The sequence below is a fragment of the Ursus arctos genome, unplaced genomic scaffold (genome assembly GCF_023065955.2).
Source record: "Ursus arctos isolate Adak ecotype North America unplaced genomic scaffold, UrsArc2.0 scaffold_2, whole genome shotgun sequence".
NCBI lineage: Eukaryota > Metazoa > Chordata > Mammalia > Carnivora > Ursidae > Ursus > Ursus arctos.
In genome coordinates, this window is record NW_026622874.1 from 25690528 (window position 1) to 25716818 (window position 26291).

Here is a 26291-nt window from a genome sequence, read left to right on the forward strand (position 1 = left end):
AATCTCATACTTATAAATAACACTACTGCAATTTCTTTCCTTCCCTTCTTCCCTCTCTCTTTTCTGGTAAAGAAAGGAAAAACTCATAACACTGCTGTGAAGTCATAATAACTGAAGCCAAAAAATTAGGACAGGTTAAAAAAAAACTGAGATTGTTTAGAAACGAAGGAAAGAGCCCCTAGCTATTTAAAACATTCCAACCAAAAAAAAAAAGGAAAGAAAGAAAGGAAAAGCCCTGCCTGTTTTAACTGTGGACTATTAAAAGCAACAGATATATTCTAAGATTTTGTTTTTATGTAGGCACATAAAAACACTGCTTATAAGCAAAATATTTTGAATAGAGAGAGAAAGCAAAATGGTTCTAGCAAAGAGAAAGATGCTATAATATAGAGTGATTAATATGACCAATGGAAAAGGACATTACTGATCACCACAAAAAAGATTTCTAACACTACAGCTTTCAGGATTGATGCCATTTTTAGTACTAGAAGAGACTTAGGAGACATCAGTGATTAGTAATGTTATCACCAAATGGAGCCTTCCTTTAAAAAACTTCCCTTTCCTTCCATGGTCTTCAAATATTAAAAGATTGTATCTATTGGGGCGCTTGGGTGGCTCAGTCGGTTAAGTGTCCGACTCTTCGTTTTGGCTCAGCTGGTGATCTCATGGATCTTGGGATCAAGTCCTGTGTGCTGGGCTCCACGCTTGGTGTGGGGGTCTGCTTGAGGATTCTCTCCCTCTCCTGGTGCATGCACTCCCTCTCCCTCTCTCTCTCAACTAAATAATTTTTAAAAATTTTTTTAAAAAAGATTTTATCTATTAATATAAATGCTTATACATTATTAACTAAAAAATATGTAAAAAAAACATAAAGAGCAATGAAATGACTTATATCAGGTTTTGTGAAATACTGACAATTGCTTCTCACTCCTCACAGGTAGAACCCAAGAGGGCTGGGAATCAATGTGTTCATTTTAGTAGTAGCAAGTACATGGAGGCCTAGAAAGGTTAAACGGTAAACTTCTTCTAAAAAATAGTAAGGTTCAAAAATCCAAAATGTAATTGGTAGGTAACAGAATTGATATGAAAATAAGTATCTACATTTTAGTAGTATTCATTATGTTTTGTTTACCTTTTACAGCATTTTGTTTGGGGTATTTAGAAGTTTTAGTCAGGACTATATCTACTTAAAAGTGACCATTTTTAGCTGACCATTAAGTAATTTGTGAGATACAAGTGGGTGGAGGTAGGTTTATAACCTGAACTCATCCCTGTATTATTTATAGTTTTTCTGTGCCCTAGTGTCTGAGAAATGCAGTATATAAGACAATCTGCCATGGAGAAGGTGACTAATAAGGAGAAAAATGATATTGTTCAGGACAAGGGCCAAATTCTGTTTCTGTCAATCATGTCTTCATATTACCCATCACTTCCTGACCTGGTAAAAAGTTAGTCTGAAGACTATCATGTGTACCTACTCTGTGGTGACACCAAGAGGCATGCCCTACTGGCCCTGCCAATACACACAGAAAAAGGAAGTCATTTACGATCGTAGCCTCCCAATTTTTAATAGTAGAAAGCCTAAAATTATTTTTGAAAAACAATCAAATCTAAGATACCATTTTTCACATTAGGGTTATAACCCAATATGGGTCATAAAAGCAGCTGTGTGGATCATAAATCAGCATTTTATAAGTCAAATAGAAATAAATACAGAAAATAATATATTACACATAGTAAGGATATTATTCCATAAAAATTTAATTGTTTAAATATATTACATATACACACATATATAGATGCATACAACCATACATAAAACACACATACCTGACTAGGTGTAATGGTTCACAATTTGTATATAGTTTTTACTATAACTCAACATGTAAAAAATACGTATCTATTGTTAAGAGTAGATATTTCTTTTGCTTTGTATACCAAGAAGCATTATCTATTCTTTCTGATCTAAACTATCTACACAGAGTTGGGCTCAGAGATCCTTCCCCAAAAATTCCTAGCAAAAGAAAAATGGTAATTAACTTGACCTTTTACATTTTGCATTTACAGCCCTAGGTCATTTACTACAGGCCCTTCTCCGTCTAATCACTCTTTCCCCTGCAAATGCCTTTCTCTTTTAGCTTACTCTTCCTTATTCTTCATTACATGGCCACCCTCTCCTTCTGTCTACACTGCTGGTTCCTCTTTTCCTCCTATGTCCTAATTGGAAATTATCTTTGTTCTTGCATATTGCAATTTCTCTACATTTTTCCCTTGCTGAAAATCTATCATTGCACAGTTTCAAACAGTATTTCTATTCTGTCTCTGCATTCTAGGTGCTTACAATGTAGTGCAAAGGACATGCATATATACTGTGCCCTTTCATGGCTCTGTGTCTCTGCATAAATTGCTCTTTTTCCTAGGAAGCCCAGCCATAAGTGAAAGATGAGAAGAACACAGAATTAAGGCATTTGCTTCCTTTTTTGTCAGAAGGGAGTGACTTGCTAAGGAGACTAACCCAGTAAAAAGGGAAGTCAATGATGCACTTATTTACTAATTCTTAGAAGAAATAATTACTGGAGCAGGTCTTGAGGAGCTAAAATTCAGTCAGTAGTTGTAGAGATTTGCCACAGACTGAAGAGGGATAGCTTTCCTAAAAAGACTGGAGGAAAATAAGTAAGGGTAAGAGTGTCAACAAGTACTTAGGGGGAGGGGTGGCATAGATCTGCATATGTATTATACATCAACAGGAGCTCAAGTTCTTTAGTTTTTTTTGAAAAAAATTTTTAAAGACATATTTATTTGAGAGAGAGAGAGAGAGTGTGTGTGTGTGTCTGTGTGTGCACGCTCAGGGGGAGAGGGAGAAAGAAACTCAAGCAGACTCTGTGCTGAGTTCAGAGTCTGATGCAGGGCTTGATCCCTTGACCCAGGTGCCCCTGAAGTCCTTTATATTTATATGTAAAGTAGGAGGTATAATGAGCATGATGGAGAAGATGGTGGGGTCTGAGAATTCAAGAGAATGGTGCTGGGTTTAGAAAAACACTTTGGGGGGGGGCACCTGGATAGCTCAGTTGGTTGAGCATCTGACTCTTGATCTCAGCTCAGGTCTTGATCTCAGTGTTGTGGGTTCATGAGTTTGGGCCCCATGTTGGGTCCCACGCTGGTTGTGAAACCTACTTAAAAAACAAACAAACAAACCCACTTTGGAGCATGGAAAAGGGCACTGATTAGGACCCATGTGCAACTTTGAGGACATAGTTAATAATGTAACAATGAATTTATACTGGTTCAAGTTTGTTCCGCTGTGATTTTTTTCCCCTGGCTATCCTAAGCAGCCTATGGGTAGGCATAAAGAAGGTAAAAGGCTGGATTGGTCTACAGGTGGAGTTTCACTAGGCAGAAACATTATAAAGCAATGAGGGTGAGGAGATTAAAAAGCACAAGGGACAAAGTGGTTAAGATAACTGACTGAGAGGGAAATAATTCGGGGGGGGGGGCTTATCACTGGAATAGATGAGGGAGCCAAGAAACTTGAGCTTTGTGATATGAAAAAAGATATTAAAGGAGTAGGACAGTATAAAAATATATATAAAAAAACAGAATTTTAAAGGGTCAGATATAAATAAATGGAAGTTCTAGTATTTCCTTCTCAACTCCAATAGCATCTTGTAGATGTCACTCTGGAGACAATGCTCTAGAGCAATAGAAAGGAATATTCCATACAATGGAAAGGCAAAGTAATTTAATTAATAAGCAGGAACTGTCTAATTCAGCTCTGAAATAATAAAATCAAAGTTCTGATTCTTCTGAAGCTTCAGACTGGACTTTAGTGAAGCTCCATCAAAGTACTGGTTCACAATGAAGTTCCCAAATCCTTGCAACTGCAAAAGAATCTAGGCAATGACCGTATTAGGCTTAAACACTGAGGTACTAGATGCGTCCCTACCCCAGCTAAAGTAAATATCCCTAAGTACAGTGTAGGAGGAAAAACAAGCCCCAGTTTAAAAATGATGATCAGAAGGTTAAACACTGACATGGCAGAGTTTTTCTTTCATCAGCAGCAGAAATTGTCCCCTGATTGTTGTACCAAAAAACTACTTACCTGAATAAAATGTGTTGATTTTGGCAAGTTCCTTTTCACAGGTTTGGAAAAATTTTTCTTCAAACTTGGCAAAATACCTCTTTACCGTGTCCTCATCTGTAACTGAAAGCAAGGAATACAGTATTTAAATATGATGTCCAAAGGCCAACTAAGAAAACTAGGGAAATAAAATTTAAAGGTGCTACTTCCTTATTCTTCAAAATGACAACAATGAACTGTGAACCATATTAAGCAAAGACTAATGAAAGGCCTCTTCATAGGAATACAGTCATTTTTTAACTGAATGAAACTCTCTAAGTCTCTACTATAATAAATTTATAGTGGTGAAAAAAATAAGTGTTCTAAAACTTCAGGAGAAGATACTACTGTAGAGAGATGTGATCAAGGAAGATTCAAGGTGTTGGGGAGTTGAAATGAGTAGGATTTAGCAAGAGTAAATATTTCAGGGAATAAAAAAAGGAACAGAAACTGAAGACATGAATATATAAGATGTTCCTGGAAAAAAAAAGAGTTGATCGTTTCTACTATATTAAATAGCTTTCCACTGATTTTCACTTAGCTGCGCCAGATACAGAAAAAAAAAAAGTAGACTGATGGTTATAAATTGCCTATTCTAAGCCTATAGTCACTGGGTAGGAACATAAGTGAATTGAGCAAATGGGTGATTATACAAGTATGGTGATAAACGACAACTAACAGCTTCAGGATAAGGAGTGGTATGGATTCTGGCAAGTGAGAGCACATGTCCATCTAGTTAGTTGTTGCCCTGTGGTGCCACATCTTCCAATTTTTAGGACAAGCCACAAATCTATGTATTTTAAAAACACAGTGTAGACCAATCGATATATGCCTCTGCAAGCTATATCCACTTTGTGAGTTCTATTATATAGCTGTCAATTTACTGAATACCACAAGTACAGATATATGTAGCTTCAGGAACCCCCAAGCCTAAAAGGGCATGTTTCTTGTTCAAGTGATATCTGCCTAGACTCCAGATGCTAATCATAACTATCTTAGTGTAATCGCAAAAACTCTTAAACAATTCATCTGTCCAGGGATAAGAGAAACAGTATTTCCCTGAGTAATATGCAATACGCACATATACATACTAATTCTTTGTACCAGAGATACTTTAAAGAAAAACAAAAGCTTAAAATGAAGTTCTAAAAAGCATGTCAAATATATTCATTTAATTTGAATAACACAAATGTAAAAAAAAAATTATCACTACACAAAACCTTGACTTAGTTATATATCTACTTCTCTATTTCTTATGCTTTAGAACTTAACAGATAACGCAGGATTCTACTGATTTTACAGTAAGGAAAGGGTGGCCACTTTAAGTTCCTCATGTAAGTTCCGTAATTAAGGTACAATAAAGGCTACAGCAGCCCAAGGCCACTGTGAATTATTTTTACAAAGCATAAATCAGGTCAAAGCTTTCTTTTAAGGCGATCTTGAGTTAGAGATGATCCATGGTAACAGATGCTGCTCTTATAATAGCATTTAGCTATAGCTGATTTAAAATAAGAGTAATATCTCATTCTACTTTACCCATTTTTTTCATTATTATTTTATTCTTTATTATATTGTTAGGAAAGAAAACCCAAAAGCAAAGTATAGGCTTGGTCATATTTACTTTGTTTCTCTATTAACAGAACAAAGTTGTTCATCAAAGCAATTTAAATATAGCTTCTGTTTAAAAAAATAATTTTAACATATTAATATTTATATACGGACAGGTTACATATTCGACAAGATCAAATATTTAAAATATTACTAAGAGGGGCACCTGGGTGGCTCAGTTGGTTAAGCGTCTGCCTTTGGCTTAGGTCATGATCCCAAAGTCCTGGGATCAAGCCCCACATGGGGCTCCCTGCTCAGTGGGGAGCCTGCTTCTCCCTCTCTCTCTGCCTCCCACCCCCGGGCTTGTGCTTGCATGCTTTCTTTCTATCTCAAATAAATAAATAAAATCTTAAAAATAAAATATTACTAGGAGCCTAGAAACCAAAAAAATCTAAATAAGCCTCTGAGAAACTAAAACATATAATAAATTTTATGTATTAAAGCATGAACATTCTACTCGTTAATCAATCTCATACGAATTCTTCATTTCCTCGATTAAAGACTGTTTTATCTAAAATACCAGTAGTCTCTTATGTAGATTTCTGGTTCACATATATAACTTAATAGCCACAAATCAGAAAAGAGTAGAGTAACGTTAGAGCAACACTAAAAAGTAATGGCAAAAAGAGAGAAAAGAGAAAAGAACTATACATAAAAATAGATCTGCATATACAGGTACCCCCCATTTTTGAAAATTCGAGTTACACTACTTTGCTTTTACAGAAGACATATCATGAGTACCTGTTCTTGCAAACTGAAAAGAAATCTGTAGAGGATTTCTGCTTTTACAAAAAAAATACGCACACACACACACACACACAGTTTTCAGCATTCGTTTTGCAGCAAGCCATTACAAGGGCAGCAAGCAGCCTGGGCAGTGAGAGTGGCACCGCCAAGCTCCCTCCCTGGGAACTGCACTCAGCATCTCACCCAAGCCGCCACAGCTTTGAACTATGTCTGCAAGCATCTGTGCTTTATCTCAATTTATTTTGTGCATCTGTTAGCAAAGTATGTCCTAAGGTATCAGAAAAGCCCAAGAAAGGATATTTTTTGGTTCTGGGAACACTAAAAAATGTTCCTATATAAATTAATGGTAACTGCGTCTTCACATCATCTTGGCTTACAGGTTTCACAGGAACAGTCCACTTTGGGGAAAACGGGTTCATAGGGTTTAAGAGTAAGACAAAGGGTGCTTCAAATCAATGAGAAAAGAATGGACCATATTAAAAATAGGGTTGAGCCATTCATTTGAATAAACTCCAAATGGAGTTAAAAAAACAATGTTATAAAACGCTAGAAAAAAATTAAATAACTCTACATAGGGAAAGTTTTCCTAAACACTGCACAAAATAGGCCACAAAGGGAAAGACTGACATTCTCACAAAATGAAAAAATCTCCATTCCACAAGATACCATAAGCAAACTTAAAAGACAAGCAACAAACAGGGAAAACATATCTTCAACATATAAAATAAAGGATTCACATGCAAAATAGACTTCAAAAATGTCTTACAAATCAGTATTAAAAAGATATTCCACAAGAAAAACGGATAACTTAGAGCAGTCATAGAAAAATACAAATGGCCAATGAACAAAGGATGCTCAACATCCCAGATATCAGCTATATGTGACTTCAAAATAATGAAATAAAAATTTTAAACCAACAGATTGAAATAAATTTTAAAATATTATTTCAGCAATGGTAAAGGTAAATGAACTCTCACTCCCTGTTGGTGGGAATGTAAATGCATAAAGCCATTTAGGAAGGCAATCAGAGAGTACCCGTCAAAATGTTCAGTGCATTTAATCCCACATGTAAGAAATATATTCTAAAGGAATCTCTGCACAAAAGGATGTGTGTGCAAGGATGTTCATGTAACATGGTTTTTAATAGTGATAAAGAAAACACAGTAATGTTCAACAAAAGGGAAACAGTTAACCACATATAATAACATCACACAACACTATGCAGCCATTTAAAAAAGATACACATACATCCTGGTATGTGTGAAAATCCTAAGACACACTGTTGATAAGAAATTTAAATAATGGAATATAGACAGCATGACCTCATTTATGAAAAGATATGTGCATAAATCAATATTCATATGTACATTCATAGAAAGAAGATTGGAAGGATGCATACCAAACTGTTAATTGTGGTTATCTCATCTGAAAGAGGAGTAGGTATGAGAGGGAGTCTCACATTTTGCTACTTACACTTACTACTGTATTGCTTGAATCCATTGCAATGAAATGTATTCAGGAATGATAAATAAATTACATTGTATAAAGAGTATAATAAGTGGTAGAAAAAAAGGGAACATTTTGCATCCAAATCTTTAAATTATAAATAGTAAAACCTAACCAGCACAGCTAGTTGAAAAGAGTTAACTAAGAATTTAGAGGCACACAGGTCAACTAAGCCTTTCACTCTGTTACGAGAAGTTCGTAGAATGCTGATTTTACAGAACATCAATTTCTATTATAAGATGCTTCCTATAACTATAACTTATCTGCTGAATAATGTTAGAAATCACTAACTCAGAGAAACAGAATTTTAGTGTTCAGAAATCAACTAGCCAATTTTCCTTGTTTTACAGGTAAAGAAATACAGGTGTAGGGAGCCTAGATAACATGAGGGTTTTTTTTCCCCTCTCCAGTAACAATTAAGTTTTATAGAAACTCACTATATTTTCTTATTATAAAATAATGAATATAAAAATTACTATGATGTGTTCCTTAAGTGTTATGGACTGACCTGTGTAGCCACCACCTCCCAAAATTTATACGTTGGATCTCTAATCCCCAATGTGCCACAGCCTTTGAGGAGATAATTAAGATTAAATGAGGTCTTAAGGACAGGGCCTATTCCAATAGGACTGGGTCCTTATAAGAAGAGGAAGAGACATCAGAGATACCCTCAGTGGACACTGGGGAAAGGTATGTGAAAAACAGCCAGAAGGCCCTCTGCAAGCCAGGAAGAGGGGCCCTACCAGAAAAGCCTGCACTTGACCTTGCATTTCAGTCCTCCAGAATGGTGAGAACAAAAAGTTCTACTCAGTAAGCCACACATCTATGGTATTCTGTAATGGCAGCCCACGTACATTAATACAATGAATTTAACATGTCCTAAATTTTCAAATAATTATTCTCAAAAGACTAAGCTTACTTCAAAAAAAGGCAACATATATAACTGCAAATCTTAGCAAGATGTATCAACAATTATAAGATTAGCATCAACAGGAAAAAAAAAAGGGCAGACAAAGGGGTGAAAAAAAAATCCAGAATTGGTGAAGAATGAGTCAGAGAACACTGCTGTAGAGAACCTTTTGCTCTGAGTTAAATATTAATTCAGTCAGTTATATGAAAGAGAGCACGACAGAGAATGGGGAGAGATTTCTTTGTCATTTCTATTATGGTCAAAATTTTACCTCAAATTTATTGATGACAGAAAATTTCTTTCTCATCCACCCCCTCCCCCCCAAATTAGTAAGTTAACAGCAAATGACTCTATGAGTACTGGGGAAAGGCATGTGAAAACAGCCAGAAGGCCCTCTCCAAGCCAGGAAGAGGGGCCCTACCAGAAAAGCCTGCACCTGCCCTTGCATTTCAGTCCTCCAGAATGGTGAGAACAAAAAGTTCTCAAATTAGTAAGTTAACAGCAAATGACTCTATGAGTACTAATCAAGGTAAAACATTCTACTGCATAGCAACCACCACCAAGTGCTTTTTACAGCAATTGCCATGAATATTTCTATTCTTTTTTTTTTTAAGATTGATTTATTTGATTGAGAGAGAAACAGAAAGCAAGCAAGTGCACGCACACATGTAGGAGCAAAGGAAGGGGGAGAGGGAGAAAGAAAACTCAAGCAGACTCCCTGCTGAATACAGAGCCCAATGCAAGGCTCAATCTCACCACCCTGAGATCATGACCTGAACTGAAACCAAGAGTTCGATGCTTAACCAACTGAGCCACCAGCTGTCCTGGGAATATTTTTTTTTAATAGCAGAAGTGTCATCTTTCACATGCATTCTCTCAAAAACCAATTTCTTGAAACCATTATTAATTTCTTCAAATATCTTATATGTTCCATTCAATTTTTTATTATAAATTTCAATGTTCTTAATTTCCAGATCTATAAGGTATTGAAGGCAGGGATTTCTTAAATCTTTTTTTTTTTTTTAAAGATTTTTATTTATTTATTTATTTGACAGAGAGAGACAGTGAGAGAGGGAACACAAGCAGGGGGTGGGTGAGGGAGAAGCAGGCTTCCCGCCAAGCAGAGAGCCCGATGCAGGGCTCGATCCCAGGACCCTGGGATCATGACCTAAGCCTAAGGCAGACGCTTAACCAACTGAGCCACCCAGGAGCCCCTTAAATCTTTTTAAATCCTATGCCCAACATAATGTCTGATAGATAGTATGTGCCTCATACATTTTTTTTTGAATGGCAAATGTTGAAACAATATTAATAATTTTTGTGAAAAATTATGATGTATTAATAAAGTTTTAAAAAACAAAACTCCAACAATTGGATATTCATGCACAAAGGAATTAAGTTGTACTCAACCTCACACCATACATGAAATTAACCTAAATGGATCAAACACCTAAATGTAAAAGCTAAAACTATAAAACTCTCAAAAGAAAACAGGCATAAATCTTCATAACCTTAGATGAGGCAATGGTTTCTTAGATATGACACAAAGAGCAGAAGGGATGAAAGAAAAAGTTTTGATAAATTGGACGTCATCAAAATTTTAAAAAATGTGTTTAAAAGAGCACTATGAAGAAAGTAAAAGAACCACCACAGACTGGGTTAAAACATTTACAAACCACATATCAGCTAAGGTCTAGTATCCAGAATATATAAAGAACTCTTAGGATTCAACAATAAAAAGACAAATAGCCCAATTAAAAAATGGGCAAAGGATCTGAATGAACATTTCTCAAAAAAAAAAATATAATTACGGAAATGGCCAATGGCATATGAAAACATTTCAATATCATCAATCATTAGGGAAATGCAAATCAAAATCACAATTCCACTTCATACCCACTAGGATGGCTATGATTAAAAAAGACAGACAGACAGACAGACAATAACAAGTGTTGAAATGAATGAGGAGAAACTGGAACCCTTATACATTGCTGGTGGGAATGTAAAAATGGTGCAAACATGTTGGAAACAGTTTGGCGGTTCCTCAAAAAATTAATTAGAGTTACCATATGATTTACTAATTCCACTTCTAGGTATATATCAAGAGAGGTGAAAACATGTTTATACAAAAACTTACACACAAATATCTATAGCAGCATTATTCTTAACAGCTAAAAAGTGAAAACAATCCAAGTGTCTATCAACTGATGAATAGATAAATAAAATATGGCCTATCCATATAATGGAATATTATTCAGCCATTAGAATGAAATACTATTACATGCTATAGCATGGATAAATGTTGAAAACATTACATAAAGGGGAAGGAGGCCAGGCACTAAAAACCACACGTTTCATTTTTATGAAATGTCCAGAACAGACAAATTCACAGAGGCAGAAAGTAGATTAGTAGTTGGCAGGGGCTGGGGGAAGGGGGAATGAGGAGTGATGAAAATGTTGTGGAATTAGGTAGTGGGGACAGTTGTAGAAATTTGTGAATATATGAGAAACCATTAAATCATATAACTTTAAAGGGTAAATTTTATAGTATCTGAATTACATCTCAATAAAACATATTTTAGCTCCAAGTTTAATACTATAACAGAAACACACTGATAAATTAAAACATATTCATTTATTTATTCAACAAATAATTATTGTGCCTATTAGATGCTAGGCTCTGTGCTAAATGATAGGGATATATATATATATATATAATGATAAACAAGACAGATGTGGCTCCTGTCCCTTATAGAGTTTGCATTCCAGTGACTGAGGCAGAAAGAAACCCACACAAATAAACAATGAATTACAAACTGAAAAATGTTGGGAAGGCAACAGGGTATGAGATGGAAGGTAGGTACTGGGATGGACAGCTATCCTTTTGGCAGGATAAGAGATGGTCAGAAAAGACTTCTTCATAGGAGATGACGTTTAATCTGAAACCTGAACTTAAAGGATGAGAAGAGCAAGGGCAATATGATTCTCAGGAGTGGGAATAATGTATTAGGAAAGGAACTGGAGGTTGAGGACCTGAAAGGCAGGTTACAATGGAACTAATAGCAGGTAGTAAGTGATAGGAGGTAAGATAGGGACGGAGGCAAAGGCCATGTTAAAGAGTCTGAATTTTATTCTAAGTGCAATGAAAAATATTGAAGGGTTTTAAGCAAGTTTAAAAAGTAGAAAAATCAAAAGTAGAATTAGTTTACCTTCACCAAATGATCATTTAGAATAGCATTTCCCAGGACATTGGTATGTATATGAAGAGAAGAATGAGAAGGAGAAGAATTCCAAGGAATTCAAATAAGTTTGGGAAATAGGAGTTATAAACACGGATCAATTGATTTCTTTAAGGTAACAGTTCTCAGGGTGCCTGGGTGGCTCAGTCAGTTAAGTGTCTGACTTCAGCTCAGGTCATGATTTCAGGGACCTGGGATGGAGCTCCACAGTAGGCTCCCCACTCAGCAGGGAGTCTGCTTGTTTCTCTGCCCCTTCCCCCCAACTTGTATGTGCTCTCTTTCTTGCTCTCTCTAATAAATAAATAATCTTAGGGAAAAAAAATGGTAGTAGCTCCCAACTGGGATGATCCTGCCTCCCAGGGGTTATTGACAATGTCTGGAGACATTTTTTGGTTGTCGTAACAGGAAGGGTGTTACTGGCATTTAATGGATACAGGACAGGGATGCCGCTATACATTCTACAAGGCCGGGAACATCATCCTCTCTCTCCCTGCCTCTCAGTAAAGGGTTACCTAAGTTCAAAATGTTAACAGTGTCAAGGCTGAAAAACTCTGCTTAAAGGCAAAAGAAGCTTTACTATGCTAATATACATTGTTATTATTCAATGAGAAGGAAATATACTATATTGTGTTTCCCAAAGTTATTTATAAGAATACTCTTTCACCGGGGTAGAGGGGAAATGGCAGGGGAAAGATGGAAAAGGGGGTGGAGAGTGTCTAGTAAAATTTCCAAGAACATTATTCTGTGGAATACGGTTTGAGAGGCACTAATTTTAATATCACCACCACACTTCTTTGCATTTTTATATTCCATACCCAATAGATTCTATGACTTCTTAGCTTCTCAAAAACTACTCATAAATGAAAGAGCTGATGAATAAAAATTAACATGTGACTGAGTTAAATCAAATATACGAAGAATATTTAGCACTACTGATTTCACGTTTTTAAGAAAAAAAGGTGTTTTTTTTTAAGTGTGATTTACAAATTAGGAATAAATAACTTGAAATTCTATTTTTTCTCAAATGCTACTTCATCAACAGATGGGAGAATTATATAAAGCATATGGTTATGAAGATTTCAAAAATAAAAATGTTACTCTAAAATCACTGGTGTAGTAGAAATAGAACTAACTGGGAGTCATTCATTCAACAAGTATTAAGTCCCTTCTATATACCAGGCAATGGGGCAGACACCAGGAATACAATGATAAGCAAAATACATGTAAACTCCGCCCTCAGAGATTACACTCTACCTGAGGAAACAGACTTTAATCAAATAATCACATAAATATACACAATGTAATATGGGTTTTGAAGAAAATGTAAAAATGAGAAAAAAATATCAACGGGACGTATCTAGTTTGCAAGGACTCAGGGGAAGGGAGGTGTGGGATTTTCTTAAGTGTCATCTAAGATGAAATCTGAAGGATAAGTAGGCATTTGGATAGAGCATAAGTGCTCTAAGCATATATGCAAGAACAGCATATAGATGCTGTAGAAACAGGTATGTACATTTGAGAAACTGAAGGTCCGTGTGACTGGAATCCAGGGAGAAAGGGGGACAAAGATGGTGGCTAAGGCGAAACAAGCAAGCAAGGGTCTGGTCAGTTAGGGCTTTCCAGGATAAAGGATGAGCCTTTTTCCTATAACCAAGGTTACATCTTTGAAGGATTTTAAGCAGAGGAATAATTGGATCAGATATGCTTTGTAAATGAAGGGATGTGGGGAGACCACTCAGATGTACTACAGTAGATATCAAATGAGAAATCACGATAGCCTTAACCAGGGTGAGGACACTACAGGTAAGTGGAGAAATTCAAGAGATAGTCTAGAGGTAAAATCAATAGGTTTTAGTGACAGGTTGTCAATTGTCAATTGTCAATTGCCTGTATTTGCTTGAGTAAGTGACCCTCTGGCTCTGGTTTTCTCTTTGACAAAGACAGCATGTCACTGGGCAATCTCTAAGGCCCCCCGCAGCTCCAAATATCCTATTCCATAATTAAAGCTGCCAATTTCTGCAAAATCCAACTAGGCTAAAGTGGTCCTAAACAAAATTTTCTGATCTATCTTGAGGTTTCATCATATGAGGTGTAACTAAATGTGCTTGAATACTTGTGGTAAAACAAAAAATTCTTTCAATTTACATAGTGACACATAACGGAAATGAAATTAATCTCACTGGCACTAGCTCTGATAACAATCAAAACTATTTATCACCCCAATGAATATTTACCTAATGTCTGCTAGGCAAAAATGCCAATAAATGAAATAGTGATAAACAGTTCTACCATGAGCTTAATTCAGTAGCAAAGCAAGTATCCACCAGTGTTTTCAGATGTTTTTTGCCCTTGTAACCTCTAAAACAATTTTGGAAAGCTGTCTTACATACATTTGTTATGACAAAAGATTCTGTACACATTTAAATAGCTTAAATGTAATTTCTGGAGTCCAAGATGGTGGAGGAGTAAGAGACCTTAATTTGGTCTACTCCCAAAAATTCAGCTAGATAGCCATCAAATCATTCTGAACACCTGCGAACTCAACCAGAAATCTAAGAGGAGTGACTGACTGCTTTTGTCTAATGGTTCACTAAGGAGTGGGCCCCAAGCTTTCAGCTCTGGGCTGGAGATTGGGAGGCCGCCATTTTCATTCTCACCCTCTAAAGCTGATCAGAAAGCCTTCAGGGAACAAAAGACACAAAGAGCAAAGTGGAGCAGATTACTTAGCCTGGCCACTAGCAAGTGCTGTACAATTCTGCCTGGGGCAAATACACTTGAGAATTAACACAACAGGCCCCTCCCCCAGAAGATCCGCAAGAACATCCAGCCAAGACCAGGTTTACCTATCAATGAGAATCACACAACTCCAGCACTAGAGGGATAAAGCACATAGAATTCATGTCTGTTCCCCCATGATTCTTTAGTCTTTCAACTTTATTTTTTTTTTAATTTTTTTCTTTTTTCGACCAATTTCTTATTTTATCAATTCCTTTTTAAAATAGTTTTTAATTTTCATTTTTATACTTACATTGTATCCCTTCATTATATTTAATCTTATTTTTGTATATATATGTTTTTCTTTCTTTACAATTTTGGGATGCAGTCTTCTAACATATCAAAATGGCTCTGTTCTAATCACCAGCTTGATCATATTCTCTTTTTGGTTGTTCTTTTTCTTTTGGTTTGTTTTTTGGTTTTGTTAAGGTCTTTTTAAATTTTCACTTTACATTTACATTCTAGCCTTTCAATGTATTTATTTTTATTTTTGCATATATAACTTTTTCTTTCTTTACAATTTTGAGATGCAGTTTCTTCTAACAAATTGACCAAAATGAACTCAGGTGATAGTGTACTGCTCTGTCATGTTCACCTGTCTGCTTATATCCCTTTTTTTTTTTTTAATGTTGGGGGTTTTTTTCTCTTTTGTTTTTTTCTTGTCTTGTAATTTCCATTTTTACAGTTACATTCTATCCTCTCATTGTATTAATTTAATTTTTGTACATATGTGTTTTTCTTTCTTTGCAATACTGGGGTCTAGTTTTTCTTTCTCTTTTTCTTTTCCTTTCTTTTCTTTCTAAGATTTTATTTATTCATTAGAGAGAGAGACAGCCAGTGAGAGAGGGAACACAAGCAGGAGGACTGGGAGAGGAAGAAGGAGGCTCCCAGCGGAGGAGCCTGATGTGGGGCTCGATCCCATAACACCAGGATCACGACCTGAGCCGAAGGCAGATGCTTAACGACTGAGTCACCCCGGCGACACTGGGATCTAGTTTTCTAAAAAACAGGCCAAATACACATAGAATCCAGTGTATTGCTCTATTCTGCTCACCAGTGTGATTATATTCTTTTTTTTTTTCTTTAAAAAAATTTTTTTTTTCCGGTTTCGGATCTCTTTTGATTTGTTTAGTGTATATTTTCCTGGGGTCGCTGTTGCCATTGTAGTATTTGGTTCTCTCATTCATCTACTCTTCTCTGGACAGACTGACAAGAAGGAAAAACTCACCTGAAAAAAGAGAAGACGCAGTACTGACTGCGAGGGACCTAATCAGTATGGGTATAAGTAAGATGTCGGAATTAGAGATCAGAATAACAATTATAAAGACACTAGCTAGGCTTCAAAAAGCATAGAGGACACTAGAGAATCCCTTTCTGGGGAAATAAAAGAACTAAAATCTAATCAAGTCAAAAGCAAAAAGGCTATTAATGAGATGCAATAAAAAATGGAGGCTCTAACTGCCACGATAAATGAGGCAGAAGAGAGAATCAGTGATACAGAAGACAAAATGCTGGAGAATAAAGAAGCTGAGAAAAGGAGAGATGAACAACTACTGGATCATGAGGGGAGATTTCGAGACATAAGTGATACCATAAAGTGAAAAAATATTAGGACAATTGGGATCCCAGAAGAACAGGAAAGAGAGAGGGGGGCAGAAGGAATATTGAAGCAAATTCTAGTGGAGAACTTCCCTAATGTGGGGAAGGAAACAGGCATCAAAATCCAAAAGGCACACAGAACGCCCCTCAAAATCAATAAAAATAGGTCAACACCCCGAAATAAAATAGTGAAACTTGCAAATCTCGGAGACAAAGAGAAAATCCTGAAAGTAGCTCGGGACAAGAGATCTGTAACCTACAACGGCAGAAATGTTAGATTGGCAGCAGACCTACCCACAGAGACCTGGCAGGCCAGAAAGGACTGGCATGATATACTCAGGGTGCTAAATGAGAAAAATATGCAGCCAAGAATACTTTATCCAGCTAGGACGTCATTCAAAAATAGAAGGAGAGATAAAAAGCTTCCAGGACAAATTTTCCTGTCATACTTCCTAGCCATTAAATGTTTATAAATTATAATTTAAATACAAAAACTTTCTTTACCATAAAGTTGTAAATATTAAAATTTCTTCTGCATTGGTTTCATTTCAATTACTGAAATACAGTACATCAACACAACATAAACATGTAATAAACTTTGATAAATACTAAACATAAAAAGTAAAATGCTATTGGGAATTTGAAAATAAATTTAATTTTTAAATTTAAATAGATGGAGCTTTTCTCCCAGTTAGCTCATATACCCATTGATAAATGTTACATTATTGTTGGAATGATAGACATCGCATTTGGTAGAATATTATGAATATTGCAGAATGAGACAATTAAGAAGCACTGATATCACTATTTTTCATCTTATAGATATAAGTGCTGAGAAATTCTTTTTACATAAATAAATGGATCAGAATGAAAGTCTGTTGTAGTAATGTCAATTTTCTGAATTCCTTCCACGTGTTTTCCAAAAACTGCATATGGATATGTTGTTAAAAATTAGTTTTTAGGGGCGCCTGGGTGGCTCAGTCGTTAAGCGTCTGCCTTTGGCTCAGGGCGTGATCCCAGCGTTCTGGGATGGAGCCCCGCATCAGGCCCCTCCGCTAGGAGCCTGCTTCTTCCTTTCCCACTCCCTCTGCTGTGTTTCCTCTCTCGCTGGCTGACTCTCTCTCTCTCAAATAAATAAATAAAATCTTTAAAAAAAATTAGTTTTTAAGCTAGCAATTAAGTCTTCCTTCAATTCATTGAAAATAAACAATGAAAACAATTTGACTTCAAAAGGATTTGTTATCCTGTTAATTAAACTTACTTTCTCGATGTCTACACCAACAATTTGAGTATTTCAGACTATCCCTTTGGGGGTTATGCAGGTAATGCACTGCAACAAAAATGAGATTTGGCAAAAGACCAAGCTTTCTTTTGTAAAATCAGGGAAAGGTTATTTGAAAAGGAACTGCATGACTGCTGGAAATTACTAAAGGCAAATCAATTTCAGGACTTAGTATAAATTGAAGAACTGGAAATGGGTTCCCTTAGAGGACAATAAATAAAGGACTTTTTTTCCAGCACTGCTCTTCACTGAATCAACATGACAAAATACTAATTTATATACAGATGATATTTTCAAGAAAATTATCTATTCTTTACTGAAGGATTTCCATTTGCTAATTCTGACAGCCTAATTAATTACTTCATATAATTGGAAAGTGAATGCCATTATTTAAAGCCACTTAATTAAATTTATCTAGCTAAATTCACCTTTAGCTGAATTATTACTAATCACAGTTCTTTTTCACTTCTTGCAAAGCAACAGGTCATATATATTATTAAGACTGGAGTTTTTAGGGGCACCTGGGTGGCTCAGTAGGTTAAGGGACTGCCTTCAGCTCAGGTCAGGATCCCAGGAGTCCTGGGATGGAGCCTTGCATTGCACTCCCTGCTCAGCAGGGGAGTCTGCTTCTTCCCCTCTCCCTGCTCATGCTCTCTCTCTTTCAAACAAATAAATATTTTTTTAAAAGACTGGAGTTATTATAAACAAAGCATATAGAAGATATCTGACTACTCAAGATTAATAGTATTAGTTTAACTGAATTTTCAGTCTTTTTTTTTTTTTGCAAAGATGAGTACAAGAATGAACCATAAGAAGTAAAACCACTCTGGTTACTTATTCCAGAAATAAAGCTTTCAAAGAACTACAGTTATGCAACTACCTCATTTCTCTCTAAAATGCCAGGCAGCTAGCTAAAGATAGAATGCATTTATGATGAATATAACATCAATATTCCAATCAGATATAAAAAGCAAGGAAACACAGGTTTCTAACAAAAACAGTATTGAAAAATTAACGTACGTTTTACTCTTTGTTAATTCCTTAAGATCCATAAACTACTTCTTTGTTGAAAAATCTCCCCAATGTTCCCAATTTTATTGATTTCATAGCAACATACCAACTTAAAAAACTTTTTTTTAAGTTCTTAGCTCAAATTCTCTCAAAGCCAGGGTTTTATATGCTTCCCTCCTCCTCTATATTCTGGGACTGTTCATTATTCTTCAAATTAGGGCAGAAAAGCCACCACCAATGAAAAGACTCTTAAAATGATTAACAGAAAATTAATAAAACGCATCCCAGAATCATACTGAGAAAGATGAGAGCAAAGGAAATGTATATAAAACAATGAAATTAAGGAAGTGAACAACTGGCTACTAAAATACAATTTTTAAAAACAGTGATTTTATATATTTATAAATTTCTTATTTTCTTGAGGAAAAAAGAACACATTCAACCCAATTGAAAAAAAAACTTAGCTAATTTCTTATCCCAAAATCACAGTTTGGGCTCGTATAGACATATAGACAAATTAACTGTCTAAGCAACTAAAGCCTACTTTCTAGCTGCATCTCTCTTAAAACAAAACATGGATTGGGGGTTTAGTCCAAGATGGTGACATAGGAGGCTCCTGCATTCACCTCTTCCCACAGGTACACTGAATCTACAGCTACTTACAGAATAATTTCTCTCCACAAAAAAATCCAGAAACTAGCTCAGAGACTCTTACGTATCAGGCGAATAAGAAAATGCCCACATCATCCTTACTGAAATGATCAGGACAGGCTGAGACATGCTCTTGCCATAAACCCCAACCCCCTAGCAAAGTGCCAGACAATTGGAAGGGAACTCCCAACTCCCCACCTCTCCCAGAGTAGAGAGGGGGTTGATCCCCACATCTAGGGGAGAAACAGACAGAAACACGGTAACAACAGGGGACTTCAGTAACCAGTTTCAACAATGCACAGATAATCCACACAGAATATTAGTAAGCAAACACTGGACTAAAACTATATATCAGACCAGATGAACCTAAAAGGCATTACAGTACATTCCATCTACCAACAGAATATACATTCTTCTCAAGCACACATGGAACATTCTACAAGATAGATCATATGTTAGATCAATAAACAAGTCTGAATAAATTTAAGAAGGCTGAAATCAGATCAAGCATCTTTTCTAACCACAATGGTATGAAACTACAAACTATGTCTCAACCTATATAGCTATCTTGAACTATATTCACTTTCCTCAATAGTCATATTTTTCTTATCTCTGAACCTTAAGACCAGCTGGTCTTCTGCCTGAACATTTTCTCCCTAAGTATACCAAAACCATCTTTTTCCCGAACCCCAACATTCATATTCACATTATCTCCCTTGTTCCCTGACACCCTCTTAAATAACCCTTCTCAGAAACATTACTAATCATAACAACCCTGAGCATACTTAATACATTCAACTACTGACTGTCTATATCTCTTGGGACAAGGAGTACCAGGTGAATTCAGGCACAGAACAGAAGAAGGAGTACCAGGGAACTGTGTCTTGGGGAGCTAAAAACAAAGAAAAGCTACAATGAACTTTATGCATTGGAGTGGAATCAGAGACACCAGTGTGAATTCACAGTTAAATACATGTAAATAAACATAGAAATAGATATGTGTATATGCAAGGGTTAACACACACACACACACACACACACACACACACACACACACACACACGGGCTCTATCCACTGTCAGAATGTAGGAAAAATGATACTCTAACTATGAGCACATCTGGCACTTAGATCTTGTTTTCTAAATACCATTCTCCAGTAAAAGGAGTCAGGGCTCTTAGAAAAAGAGGCTGATTCCAGAGCTGGTGCAGGGAAAATACAAGTTGAACCTGGTATGAGTATCCTGTGATAGCAGAAAATAAACTCTCACAAAAGGATGGCGACATGTCAAAATGACACAAAAGCCAGCCTGACGAAGCTCCAAAAGTTCAAAGAATAAAAAAAATGATAGTACTGTATTATAATCCACAGAATCAAAAGTCTATCCACAGGTCCATATTGATATAAATAAACAACTGAATAAGTAAATAAATGTGGGGAAAAAGACAGCTCTTCCTTACAGAAGAATTCTAACTAATAAAAGCAGAAGGAATGAGAGGAATGCAAAATCACCATTAGGCAAACCACCACAGTACTAAACTGATGCAGGTAAGATAAACCTATGGATGCTTAAATCAGTGGGCAAAAGTTTGAGGAGCAGTAAGATATTTATCAGTACAAAAAGGGAAGTAGTAACTTCACAGTGCAGAATCTAAGCAGACACCCTTATTTAGCAAGTAATCAAGGTAACCATCACCAAGAAAATAAGACATATCAACATCATATGCCCCCTGAAATAATGCACTGTGAAGGGCACACCATTTCTATGGTATTCTTGACAAAAAGGCATAATCTGAATCTACTAATAAAAAAAAATCAGACAAAAATAAACTTAGAGATATTTTACAAAATAACTCACCAAAGTCTACTATTCATCAAAGTATCAAAGTCATAACTAAGGAACTGTCACAGACTGAAGAAGAATAAACAGACAAATAACTCAGTGCACTGTGAGATCCTATATTGCATCCTTGTACAGAAAAAGAAATGAGGAGAAAATCTGGCAAAATTCTAATTAGGTCTATGGTTTAGTGAATAGTATTGTACCAACATGTTAAGTTCCTGGTTTTGATAACTGTGTCATGGTTAAGTAAGCTGTCAACACTGAGGAAAACTGGGTGAAGAGTATACATAAACTGAGGAATCTTCACGGTACAGAACACCTAAAAATGCTGGATAAAACTGAAAAACCATCTCTTTAAATGTATTACCTAAAAAAAAAAAAGGCACTTTAAGAGGCCAGAAACTTGGAGAAAACACATATCCAAGAAAGAACTGAGCACTGAAGCAAGAGGCTACACCAAGGACATGTGCAAACATATGCTGGCTAATTAAGTAATAAACTATGAAAATCAAACAGTATTTACATATAAACATAGTAAGATCAAAACCAAAATAATTATTTAAAAGAAAGAATACTGAATTTAAAAAACAACAGATATAGATGTCCTTCACCACAGATAACTTGATAGATAGACCTGTTCTAAAAGTTTAAGTGCATGGGCCCTAATGCAGGGAGCACCAAAGTTTACCTGGATTTTTTCTTTGTAGTTGATCTGATTATTCTGTTATTTCAATTCTAGGCACTACCATAACGTCCTTCAATAAATCCCTATTTTAGGGGCACGTGGGTGGCTCAGTCAGTTAAGCCTCCAGACTCTTGATTTCGGCTCAGGTCATGATCTCAGGGTCATGGGATTGAGTTCTGCATCAGGCTCCGCGCTCAGTGCCAGGTGTGCTTGTACTCTCACGCTTCCTCCCTCCTTGCCCCCCGCCCCCATCAGCTTTTGCGCTCTCTTTCTCTCAAATAAATAAATAAAATCTTTTAAAAAATAAAATAAATCCCTATTTTATTGAGTTATTCAACACCAATTACTTGCAATGAAAGAACTCACTTGATAATTGTTTCTGCACTTAAAATAGAACACATCACACATCCATGGAGGTGAATAATTTCTACCTACATTTAGGATATCTGTCACCAGGTGAAGCATAGCACATGTTTAGGGGAGTCAAGACAGTATAAGCTTAAATTCTACATTTAGGCAACCTTATTACACAATTTAGATCTTAGAACAAATGCATACACTCCTAGTATAAGTGCAATTCTCTTCAGGTGACTTAGCTATTATAAACTTGATTTGTCCAAATATCTTTCAGCTCTCTAAGATTTTATTTACTCATTTGAGAGAGAGAGTGGTAGAGCATGGTGGGGGGGGGGTAGGGGCAGAGGGAGAGGGAGAAGCAGACTCTCCACTGAGTATGGAGCCTGACGCAGGGCTGGATCCCAGGACCCTGAGATCATGACCTGAGCCAAAGGCTGATGCTTAACCATCTGAGCCACCAGGCGCCCCTCAGCTCTCTTTTGTGCCTTATGCATGTCACTGAACTTTGTACAATCCTTGGCTCCTATATTTCTCCCAGGGGCCGGATGTAGGCAATATACTTGTTAATAAATACTAGGAGAGATCATAACTATTCCAATAAAGATTTCACATAATTTGACAGTAAGAGGTATTTAATGCTACCTTTGCTTTGTCAACTTCAAAGTAATCCTCCTTTGTTAAACAGGAGGATAGCTCTGTGTTACAGGGTTGCAACTCCACATCCTCTGTGCTTAACTCTGAACATGCATTAGTACCTCATGATTCTTTCACAAGAAAATCAGACCTTATGTTTAACATTTAAAAAGCATCAAAATAAGGAAAATAAGTATTAAAATACAAAATAATATATTTAGGAAGCAACAGGGTGGGAATTCTCCTTTAGAAAAGGACAAGCACTATTCAAAGAGTTCCCAAGACATAAAAATAGACACAAAAGAAAATCAAAGACACCCTTAAAATTGGCACTCATAACTAGAAGTTCACAGATCAACTATAAGGAATTCCTTCTGAAACTAGATATAAAATCCTAGTAGACATTTGTATTTTTCTTAAAATACTTAAAGTGATTTATTTCCCTTACAGAAAATTAAGACCTACTGCTTCAGAATGCTAAAATTTCTCAAGAGAAGGGATACAACAGCAAGTCTTTCCTGTTCCAGGATGCCTGGAACAAATTAGTGCAAGCAGACTGCAGCTGACTGAACTTACTGAATGTTAGCCAGTGAAAAGCAATGCTTTTTTCTGAACTTACAAAATCTTTAGCAGTACAATTTTTATTCACATGGAGAGAAGTAAAGTCCTTTTATTTGGGCAAGATTCTGAGAAACATTATAAACAACAGCTTAGAGCCTTAAGGATACTGAGAAATGGCTCTAGTTACTAAAGGAAGGAATCTGAAATATCTAAATAGGCTGGAATATATTCAGTGGAATAAGAAACCTTTAATTCTTATACCAAAGTTTATGTGCTCCTGAAATTCACATTTAATATTTTCTACTTAACTGTGCTAAAGGGTAGTGTGCATAAATCCTGCAGAGTAAAATACCTGATGATCATAATTTCATTGTACAAAATCCTCTACATGTTCCATCCTTCTTGAGTCATAAAAACTGCATAAATGTAATCTTAATCATGTTCTCAATATTAATTCAGGTGCATTCCCCAAAAGAAGGTTTAACAGAATTATGGGACTTGAGAGTTTCATACAGAAGCATCAATTCTGACCATTTATTTCTGGCACAGAAAGTCCAGAAGCAGACCTATGAATCTTCTATGAATGAAGCAGATCCTCCGAGAAAGCTATGAACAGGACATAATAATATACTGTATCTAGTGTTTACACAGCACTCAGACTAAATAAACTCCATAGCAAAACTTAGTTTTAGATCAAACCTGTACTAAATTTAAATAAAAATTTTTTTAAACAGTTTCTTGTGGTTAAGAGTCATTAGCCTTTGTTACAAAAACTCATCAGTACTCCTACCATTCATGACTATCTCAGCCACTATTTTGTCATATTTTCCCGACGAACCGATATGTACGTGGATGCGCTGTACAGAATTGGGATCATTATCTATGTGTGTGTAGTTTATGTATTTTTATGTAACATTATGTTAAGAGTACTTCCTGTTATTACATATCCTTTTAACATCACTAGTTTAATAGCTTGATAGTGTTCTTTCGTGTGAACGTTCTGGAGTTTGTTTTCATATTATTTGGAACTTACATTATTTTTTTCAAAATTTTCCTACTTTAAACTATGCTAGGGGCACCTGGGTGGCTCAGCCAGTTGGGCGTCTGCCTTCAGGTCAGGTCATGGTCTCAGGGTCCTGGGATCGAGCCCCACATCAGGATCCCAGCTCTGTGGGAAGCCTGCTTCTCCTTCTCCCTCTACCTGCCGCTCCCCCTGCTTGTGCTCTCTCTGCCAAATACATAAAATCTTAAAAAAAAAAAAAAAAACTATGCTAGAACAATTTTACCCTTGCATTTTTTGTTCATAAATCCAACCCCCCCTTTTTTTTTTAAAGATTTTTTTAAAAATTTATTTATTTAAGACAGAGCAGAGCGAGAGAGAGAAGATGAGGGGCGTGGGCAGAGGGAGAGGGAGCAGCAGGCGCCCCACTGAGCAGGGAGCCATGGACAGGCCTATCCCAGGACCCTGGGATCATGACCTGAGCAACAGACACTTAACCGACTGAGTCACCCAGGTGCCCCCATAAATCTAACTCTTAAGAGAAAGTCAAAGAATATGAGAATATTTATATTTTAAAAAGGAGCCTTAAAAATGCTTAAAAGAGAATAAAATTATAGCTAGCAATTATTGAATACTTACTATGTTCTATAATAAATTGTGTGTATTATGTCTCTTAACATTTATAACCAGAGGGCAGGTAATATTTTTATTCTCAGTTTTAAAATGGAGATATAAGCCTAAAGAAGTCAGGAAATTTGTCCATGGACACAAGGGTAGTAAGTGGCAGAGCTAGGATTACAGCCCAGGTCTTGGGCCCAAACTTTTAATTGCTACAATAACCTGTTTCTCAGTGTTCTCGATGAGTTGATGAATGTAAAAGTACCATTAAAAAGTAAGGAATTAACCCAAATCAAGTTTTATCATAACCCAAATGCCTATATAGACTGAAAGAAGGGGAGAAATGTAACTATGCCAGACACATACCAGTTTTTCTAATTCCCTATCTCCTACGACTATTTGGAAATTATTACATTAAAAGATCACCAAATACTTTTTTAAAAAAATAATACATACAATGAGAAGCCACAAGCAACTTTTACCTAGTTAATATTCTATAGGAATCTGCAACAAAGAGAAGTGCACTGAAAATTACCATTTTACATATTTTTACAATTCTTACACTATCAAAAGGACTAAAGAGATTCATCTTTTAACAGTTCATTGTGTCTTGAAAACTACAATCATTCCTACTACCATTTAATGAACAAGATTTCAATTATTTTCTAACCAGTCATCCCTATGATATCTAAATTCAATTTCCTATTGAATTTGAATAGGAGTGAAGGGAGTGGGTGGGAGCTCTTTCTTATTATTAAAGCTCTTCTACTTATACTGCTTTAAAACTGTCAGCAATTCAATATTTTTAATGCTGTACTTTAAAGCTTATTACAAAGATACAAACACTTCTCTCTTTTTGAAAAATAACAAAGAGAAATTATGTGTTTGGTACTCTCTCAGTAAGATTTCCTTCTTCCTCTTAAATCCAAAAACTGATTTGTAGGGTTTTTTTGTTTGTTTGTGTTTTTTAAGATTTATGTATTTATTTGAGAGACAGAGAGAATGTGAAAAGGGGGTGGGGTAAAAGGAGAGGGAGAGAATCCCAAGCAGATTCCCTTCTGAGCCCACAGCCTGATGTAGGGCTGAATCTTAAAAACCTGGGATCATGACCTGGGCCAAAATTGAGAGCTGGACACTTAACTGACTGAGTC

The 26291-nt window shown here is 36.0% G+C and overlaps 1 protein-coding gene across 2 annotated transcripts in view; it reads right to left on the reverse strand.

The window, feature by feature from the left end:
• Positions 1–26291, reverse strand: part of XPR1 (xenotropic and polytropic retrovirus receptor 1) — a 234089-nt gene that overhangs the window by 92023 nt on the left and 115775 nt on the right. For both annotated transcript variants that reach the window (XM_026509162.4, XM_048224959.2), the window contains one exon: positions 4100–4201. In XM_026509162.4, the coding sequence (XP_026364947.1) occupies positions 4100–4201 (102 nt within the window). The remainder of the gene's footprint in view (positions 1–4099; positions 4202–26291) is intronic.